At 44.7% G+C, this 9,396-nt stretch overlaps 1 protein-coding gene across 1 annotated transcript in view; it reads left to right on the top strand.

Annotated features, from left to right (window-relative positions):
• LOC139395953 (microtubule-associated serine/threonine-protein kinase 1-like) overlaps positions 1-9,174 on the top strand; it is a gene marked incomplete at its 3' end in the record, with an annotated part of 42,822 nt that extends 33,648 nt beyond the window's left edge. Inside the window, exons 10-13 of the mRNA XM_071143266.1 lie at positions 3,796-3,866; positions 4,172-4,248; positions 4,505-4,713; positions 9,036-9,174. Of these exons, the coding sequence (XP_070999367.1) occupies positions 3,796-3,866; positions 4,172-4,248; positions 4,505-4,713; positions 9,036-9,174 (496 nt within the window). The remainder of the gene's footprint in view (positions 1-3,795; positions 3,867-4,171; positions 4,249-4,504; positions 4,714-9,035) is intronic.
• Positions 9,175-9,396: the final 222 nt, after the last annotated feature.

Here is a 9,396-nt window from a genome sequence, read left to right on the forward strand (position 1 = left end):
TTTCTTCTCCTCCAATCAGGGACTGATTTAGACCTGGGACACCAGGTGGGTGGAATTAATTATCAGGGAGAATGGAAAACCAGCAGGCTCCGGACCTCGTTGGGTAAGAGTTTAATACCCCTAGACTAGAGGGTGAGTAAGGGAGGGGGAGGATGAGAGGGAAGAGAGGAACGGAAAGAGAAATTGAGGGTTGGAACAGACCAGGGACCCTCTGGAGGGTGAGAGAGAAGGATGAGAGGGAGGAGGAGAGAGAGAGGAAGAGATGAATGGAAAGAGACAGATTGAAGGCTGGGACAGACCAGGGACCCTCTGGAGGGTGAGAGAGAAGGATGAGAGGGAGGAGGAGAGAGAAGAGAGGAACAGAAATAGACAGATTCAGATGGCTGGGACAGACCAAGCACCCTCTGGAGGGTGAGAGAGATGTAGGAGAGAGGAGTAGAGGGGAGATTTAATGAAGAAGAGAGTAAGGAAAAGAGAGGAATAAAAAGAGACATGCAGGCAGCTGGGACTGACCTGCGACCGTGTGGAGGTTGGGATGGGGGGGAGACAGTAGACGGAAACAGAAAGAGACAGATTTAGGGCATCATGTACCTGTAGAAGCCAAACAAGAGAAAATGAAAGATTGATGGTTGAGATTTCTCTACCCACATTTTGACAGCCACACTCCCCTCGGGTGTTTATTATAGGTAATTAACTATAAAGCTAGCAGAAATAACCTTAGAAAAAACAATACATTTTGGCATGAGAAAAACAACAGCATCTTGGCATTGTAGCATGTGGGCAGGGATCCACCTGTCAGCTAGCCTGGTCCCAGCTCTTGGCATTGTCACACTGAACCTTGGCAAGACAGCACAAACAGACCTGGGACCAGGCTACATGTAGACATTATTGAGACGCAGAGAAAACTCCCTTTACTGATTATGAAGCCGGTCGCAGCACTGCACTCACTGTCATTAATCTACAGCAGCCCCCAAACTCCTTCTCTGACTCCTTCAATTCCGTCCAGCTCCACTTCTCACAGTGGCAAATCCATCACAAGCTGTTCATTAAACTACTCAATGTAAATGGGTTAGAAAGACTATTCAGAATCCGACTGGCTCCTCTTTGTCAGCTACCTTCAGTCTGGTTGAAGAAATATGAGTTTGGGTTTTAGTGGGTTGTCACAATGTGACACTTTTTGCAAACCACCTCTTGGTTTAGCACCTTTCTGTTTTTCACCCACACAAATATTCACAGCTTCATCTCTCTTTCTCTCTCTCACACACTCTCGTCTTCCCTCCCTCTCTTGGTTCTCCAAACACAACCATTTCGTTTTTAGAAATGTTGTTACCAAGGTGACAAGAAGATATATTATTTTCACATCACTTTATGTGACATCTAATTCAAATTAACGAGATGCTTACTTAAAGGTGCAATGCAGCCGTTTTTATCTCAATATCAAATCATTTCTGGTGACAGAAAGTACCTTACTGTGATTGTTTTCAATTAAAATTATTTACAAAATAATTCTTCTTCGCAAAGAGCACGTCTGGAAGTGGTCTGAGTGGGGAGGGGAAAACTGAAAATGAGCTGTTATTGGTCTATTAACTCATTTACCGGCTCCATCCTACCAAAACAGTCAGTTATTTCAGGCGGTCGTTTCAAACAGCTCTAACACTAACTTTTTCTCCAACGTCATAGTGTGGAAATATATATAGTGCTTTGGAAAGTATTCAGACCCCTTGACTTTTTCCACATTTTGTTATGTTACAGTCTTATTCTAAAATTGATTAAATAGTTTTTTCCCCTTTTGCAATTATTTTAGCACAGCTGAAAACTGTTGTGCTGATTAAGGAAGCAATAAAACTGGCCTTCTTTAGACTAGTTGAGTAGCTGGAGCATCAGCATTTGCTCAAAATGACCAGAAACAAAGTCTATCTTCTGAAACTCGTCAGTCTATTCTTGTTCTGAGAAATGAAGGCTATTCCATGCGAGAAATTGCCAAGAAACTGAAGATCTATGTAGATATTCCATTTAAAAATCTGCAATTTCCAGCTACAACAGTCAATTACATAATTAAAAATGTCTACACTGTATTTCTGATCAATTTGATGTTATTTTAATGGACAAAAAAATTGCTTTTCTTTCAAAAACAAGGACATATCTAAGTGACCCCAAACTTTTGAACGGTAGTGTACATACTGTAAGTATTCAGACCCTTTACTCAGTGCTTTGTTGAAGCACCTTTGGCAGTGATTACAGCCTCGAGTCTTCTTAGGTATAACGCTACAAGCTTGGCAAACCTCTATTTGAGGAGCTTATCCCATTCTTCTCTGCAGATCCTCTCAAGCTCTGTCAGGTTGGATGGGGAGCATTGCTGCACAGCTATTTTCAGGTCTCTCCAGAGATTTTCTGGCTGGGCCACTCATCAAGGACATTCAGAGACCTTCGCCCCAGTCTGAGGTCCTGAGCACTCTGGAGCAGGTTTTCATCAAGGATCTCTCTGTACTTTGCTCTGTTCATCTTTGCCTCGATCCTGACTAGTCTCCCAGTCCCTGCCGCTAAAAAAAAATCCCCACAGCATGATGCTGCCACCACCATGCTTCACTGTAGGGATGGTGCCAGGTTTCCCTGCCAAGTTTCCCTACAGTTCAATCTTGGTTTCATCACACCAGAGAATCTTGTTTCTCATGGTTTGAGTCCTTTAGGTGCCTTTTGGCAAATTCCAAGCGGGCTGTTATGTGCCATTTACTGAGTAGTGGCTTCCATCTGGCCACTCTACAATAAAGGCCTGATTGGTGGAGTGCTGCAGAGATGCAGAGATGGTTGTCCTTCTGGAAGGTTCTCTCATCTCCACAGAGGAATTCTGGAGCTCTTTCAGAGTGACCATTGGGTTCTTGGTCACCTCTCTGACCAAGGCCCTTCTCCCCTGATTGCTCAGTTTGGTCAGGCGGACAGTTTCAGGAAGAGTCTTGGTGCTTCCAAACCTTTTCCATTTAAGAATGATGGAGGCCACTGGGTTTTTGGGGACACTCAATGCTGCAGACATTTTTTGGTACCCTTTCCCAGATCTGTGCCTTAACACAATCCTGTCTCGGAGCTCTATGAACAATTCCTTTGACCTCATGGCTTGTTTTTTGCTCTGACATGCTGTGAGACCTTATATAGACAGGTGTGTGCTTTTCCAAATCATGTCCAATCAATTGAATTTACCACAGGTGGACTCCAATCAAGTTGTAAAAATATCTCAAGGATGATGAACAGAATGCACCTGAGCTCAATTTTGAGTCTCATAGCAAAGGGTCTGAATACTTATGTAAAGAAGGTATTTCTGTTTTTTGTTTTTATTACATTTGCAAAAATGTCTAAAAACCTGTTTTCGCTTTGTCATTATGGGGTATTGTGTGTATATCGATGAAGGAAAACATTTATTTAATCCATTTTAGAATAAGGCTGTAACGTAACAAAATGTGGAAAAAGTCAAAGGGTCTGAATACTTTCCAAAGGCAATGTATATATAAAACATGGAAATCCCGTATTTGACTGCACTGGGCCTTTAACACATTTTCATTTATTTGTTCAGCACTCTCCCCCTTATCCAGAGTGACTCACATGTCAAAGTGATTTTGTTATTGTAGCGAAAAACCCAAACAACCCTCTTTAAAGTGAATTGCCATTGCATTGCTCAGGCTGTAACACAACGAAATGTGGAATAAGTCACATTCTGAAGGCACTGTATGTATACACAATGCTATTGATCTGCAACAGTACACACCAGATACTGTATTGAGTGTTAAATCATGTGTTTTTGTCCAGACATTGTGAGCATGGACAACTACTATGACAGTGAAGGTCCCCACACCCCAGAGCCAGACGATTCTGCAGAGGTGAGGACCCTCCTAATGATAAATATCACAGACAACCTAATGATGAGAAATACACTCACAGACAACCAGATCAGAGGTGAGGACCCTCCATCTCTAATGAGAAATACACTCACAGACACACCAGATCAGAGGTGAGGACCCTCACAGACACACCCATCTCTAATGATAAATACACTCACAGACACACCAGATCAGAGGTGAGGAGCCTCCATTTCTAATGAGAAATACACTCACAGACACACCAGATCTCTCTTCAAATAGTATCTAGCTTCAGTTGGACTGAGCTTGCCTGCTTGTTTATGTAGGGGAAGATGAAAGCCATGAAGCCGCCAAGTGAAGAAGACTTTCAAACCATCAAGCTGATCAGCAACGGAGCATATGGGTGAGTAGAGTCTGGTCAAAGCAATATGAATGACTATACATTTCATGTACATCACAAAGTCCTCACATTCATTCAAAGACATGAGGCTCCAGGTAGATTTCTCTGACCATCTAATTTTACCACAACCATACCCTTGGCTTCTTGCACCTCTACCCTTTACCCATCTCCCTCCTCCCCCTCTCTCCCCTCCTCCCTCCTTGTCCACTCCCCTCTCTCCCCTCCCTCCTTCTTCCCTCCTCCTTCCCTCCCCCGTCAGTGCGGTGTACCTGGTACGTCACAGGGAGACCCGTCAGCGTTTTGCCATGAAGAAGATCAACAAGCAGAACCTGATCCTGAGGAACCAGATCCAGCAGGCCTTCGTAGAGAGAGACATCCTGACCTTCGCTGAGAACCCCTTCGTGGTCTCCATGTTCTGCTCCTTCGAGACTCGCAGGCACCTCTGCATGGTCATGGAGTATGTTGAAGGTCAGTGGGTTTCTGAGGAAACTGTACTACTTTAATGGAATTACAATAAAGGCTTCATAGGGTGTCCCAAGAAACTTCGCATATCTTACACCTTGCTCTTTCAAAGTTCTCTCCGTTCTGATCTTGTTCACTTCCTTTGAGGTGAGAGAGTTTCTCAGAAAACCCGGTTGGATTTCATCCTCATTCTGGAAAGTAGTACTCTCCCTTCTGCCCTTGTTCATTTGCCATTCGTGGTATCTGATAGGACTGGCCAGGTGAAAGCACTGTGGTGGAAACCAGCGGGGAGGGTGGCTCATAATAATGGATGGAGTGATGTAAATGGAATGGTATCAAACACATGGAAAACCACATGTTTGATGTGTGTGATACCATTCCATTCCAAACATTACTATGAGCCCGTCCTCCTCATTTAAAGTGCCACCAGACAAATCAAATCAACTCTTATTTGTCACGTGCGCCGAATACAACAGATGTAGACCTTACAGTGAAATTCTAACTTACAGGCTCTAACCAACAGTGCGATTTTTAAGTAAAAAATTGCTATTAAGTGAACAATAGAAAAGTAAAGAAATAAAAACAACAGTGAAAAGACAGTGAAAAATAACAGTAGCGAGGCTATATACAGGCACCAGTTAGTCGGGCTGATTGAGGTAGTATGTACATGTAGGTATAGTTAAAGTGACTATCAATATATGATAAACAGAGAGTAGCAGTAGCGTAAAAGAAGGGTTGGCGGGTGGTGGGTGGCGGGACACAATGCAGATAGTCTGGGTAGCCAATGTGCGCAGAAACCGGTTAGCCAGGCTAATTGAGGTAGTGTGTACATGAATGTATAGTTAAAGGGACTATGCATATATGAATAACAGAGCAGCAGCGTAAAAGAAGGGTTGGGGTGGGGGCGGGACAATGCAAATAGTCCGGGTAGCCATTTGATTACCTGTTCAGGAGTCTTATGGCTTGGGGGTAAAAGCTGTTGAGAAGCCTTTTGGTCCTAGACTTGGCGCTCCGGTACCGCTTGCCATGCGGTAGTAGAGAGAACATTCTATGACTGGGGTGGCTGTGGTCTATGACCATTTTTTTGGCCTTCCTCTGACACCGCCTGGTGTAGAGGTCCTGGATGGCAGGCAGCTTAGCCCCAGTGATGTACTGGGCCGTACGCACTACCCTTTGTAGTGCCTTGCGGTCGGAGGCCGAGCAGTTGCCATACCAGGCAGTGATGCAACCAGTCAGGATGCTCTCGATGTTGCAGCTGTAGAACCTTTTGAGGATCTGAGGACCCATGCCAAATCTTTTTAGTTTCCTGAGGGAGAATAGGCTTTGTCGTGCCCTCTTCACGACTGTATTGGTGTGTTTGGACTATTCTAGTTTGTTGGTGATGTGTACACCAAGGAACTTGAAGCTCTCAACCTGCTCGACTGCAGCCCCGTCGATGAGAATGGGGGGCGTGTTCGGTACTCCTTTTCCTGTAGTCCACAATCATCTCCTTTGTCTTGATTATGTTGAGGGATAGGTTGTTCTTTTGGCACCATCCGGCCAGGTCTCTGACCTCCTCCTTATAGGATGTCTCGTTGTTGTCGGTGATCAGGCCTACCACTGTTGTGTTGTCTGCAAACTTAATGATGGTGTTGGAGTCGTGCCTTGCCACACAGTCGTGGGTGAACAGGGAGCACAGGAGGCGACTGAGCACGCACCCCTGAGGGGCTCCAGTGTTGAGGATCAGCGTGGTGGATGTGTTGCTACCTACCCACACCACCTGGGGGCGGCCTGTCAGGAAGTCCAGGATCTAGTTGCAGAGGGAGGTGTTTAGTCCCAGGATCCTTAGCTTAGTGATTAGCTTTGAGGGTGCTATGTTGTTGAACGCTGAGCTGAAGTCAATGAATAGCATTCTCACATAGGTGTTCCTTTTGTCCAGGTGGGAATGGGCAGTGTGGAGTGCAATAGAGACTGCATCATCTGTGGATCTGTTTGGGCGGTATGCAAATTGGAGTGGGTCTAGGGTTTCTGGGATAATGGTGTTAATGTGAGCCATGACCAGCCTTTCAAAGCACTTCATGGTTACAGACGTGAGTGCTACGGGTCTGTAGTCATTTAGGCAGGTTGCCTTTGTGTTCTTGGTCTGCTTGAAACATGTTGGTATTTGTTGGAGGAAATTATAGTTGAAATGATTAATTATGTATACATTTAAATTAGAACCATTTATTTTAATACTATTATGTTATGGTATGAAATGTATGGGTTCTTGGTTAAACTAGGACTGAAAATGTAAGTAAAACGAATTAATTGTCTGTACCTTGCGGGTTTAAGGGAGAGGGATGGCATATCTCTTTAGACAGATAAAAACGTTTGTTTTATGATCCATTAGTGAAGAAGAGTATATCTTTTTAGACAGATTGGAATGTTTGTTTTATGAGGGGAGTAGAAGACAATTTCCAGACCTGAAGACACTGCGCTATTGTGTGGATCGGAGAGAGTGTGAGAAACTGATGACGTCACTTTTATCTTCTCTCTTTAAAATGTAATGTTCTTTGTATTTTGGATGAGTACTCTCTTGAATTAAACGCTGTTACCTGACTTTTAAGACTGGTCTCGATCTATTTAATGCATAAATGATAAACTTATAACTTATTAAAAATAGAGAGAGTGTGAATTTGGTTTTGGCTACAAAACATATAGGAATTTAGAATTCCTCTAACAGTATTACAGACTCAATCAGGGACATGTCAGTGAAGACACCTGCCAGTTGGTCAGCACATGCCAGGAGAACACGTCCTGGTAATCCATCTGGCCCGCGGCCTTGTGAATGTTGACCTGTTTAAATGTCTTACTCACGTCGTTTACGGAGAGCGTGATCACACAGTCGTCTGGAACAGCTTATGCTCTCATGCATGCCTCAGTGTTGCTTGCCTCAAAGCGAGCATAGAAGTGATTTAGCTCGACTGGCAGGCTTGTGTCACTGGGCAGCTCTCGGCTGTGCTTCCCTTTGTAGTCTGTAATAGTTTGCAAGCCCTGCCACATAAGACGAGCGTCGGAGCCGGTAAAGTACGATTCAATCTTAGCCCTATATCGGCGCTTTGCCTGTTTGAGGGTTTGTCGGAAGGCATAGCAGGATTTCTTAAAAGCTTCCGAGGTAGAGTCCAGCACCTTGAATGCGGCAGCTCTACCCTTTAGCTCAGTTCGAATGTTGCCTGTAATCCATGGCTTCTGGTTGGGACTGTGTCTAACTAACACCACTGGTGGAAACCTAAAAACATCTATCCTATCTATATAGGGGATTGACCGAGGGCCAGAGATTCAAATAACTGTCAAGTTGTTATTTTACCATAGTCAATTCAGTTGTAGAAAGTAAAACGGGGTCACTTCCCACAGCAGCCCTAGCCAAACCATCTTCCTTAATGCGTGTTAGGTGCTCGAGGGCAACTCAACATACTCAACCCAACTATATAGCAGAAAGCAGATTGCCTTTCTCCTGATTGTTAGTGTTCAGAGTCAGCCTACAGACACAGCCAGGCATGAAGAGTAGTGTGTGAGTCAGATGGGACTCTGCCAAACATAGGTTTACCAGGCCAAGGAGAAGGGGAGAAACAACCCGAGAGAAACGACGACAGATAGGGCCGACCAACACTGTGAAATCCTTTAACCCCTTCAGACTGGCTCTCAGGCTGTGCCCCATTCTCTTCCCAAAGGGTACAGAAGTGCGCACTTGCACATTGCCCGTCGTAAATTGAACAGCGTTGTTGTGGTATAAGCTCTGTCTGTAGGTCAATGAAGTCCCCACCATTGTTTGAATCCATGACAGAAAGTGTGTACAAGTCCATTCTTTAGGAGCAGGGTAGAGAACCGAGGCATAATCCATGTCTAACCAACCATGTTGTGTTCCTATAGGGGGAGACTGTGTCTAACCAACCATGTTGTGTTCCTATAGGGGGAGACCGTGTCTAACCAACCATGTTGTGTTCCTATAGGGGGAGACTGTGTCTAACCAACCATGTTGTGTTCCTATAGGGGGAGACCGTGTCTAACCAACCATGTTGTGTTCCTATAGGGGGAGACCGTGTCTAACCAACCATGTTGTGTTCCTATAGGGGGAGACTGTGTCTAACCAACCATGTTGTGTTCCTATAGGGGGAGACCGTGTCTAACCAACCATGTTGTGTTCCTATAGGGGGAGACTGTGTCTAACCAACCATGTTGTGTTCCTATAGGGGGAGACCGTGTCTAACCAACCATGTTGTGTTCCTATAGGGGGAGACTGTGTCTAACCAACCATGTTGTGTTCCTATAGGGGGAGACTGTGCATAACCAACCATGTTGTGTTCCTATAGGGGGAGACTGTGCCACTCTGCTAAAGAACATCGGGGCGCTGCCCGTGGAACTCACCAAAATGTACTTTGCAGAGACCGTGCTGGCACTGGAGTACCTACACAACTATGGCATTGTGCACCGAGACCTCAAGCCTGACAAGTGAGTGGGTTGCACTGCCACCCTGACAATCCCCTGGTGGATTGGAGGTTTTAAGTTGCTTTCACACTATACAATATTCACCATAAATGTAATTTCTTAGGACCATTTGGGACATCCTCTAACAATATTAAGCCAAAATGTGTGTATGGGGAAAGGTTCTAGGAATACAGGCTCCTATAACTCCTACAGGCTCCTATTGGTCATACATACCAGTGGAGGCTG

This window comes from Oncorhynchus clarkii, unplaced genomic scaffold (genome assembly GCF_045791955.1).
Source record: "Oncorhynchus clarkii lewisi isolate Uvic-CL-2024 unplaced genomic scaffold, UVic_Ocla_1.0 unplaced_contig_5718_pilon_pilon, whole genome shotgun sequence".
Taxonomy (NCBI): domain Eukaryota; kingdom Metazoa; phylum Chordata; class Actinopteri; order Salmoniformes; family Salmonidae; genus Oncorhynchus; species Oncorhynchus clarkii.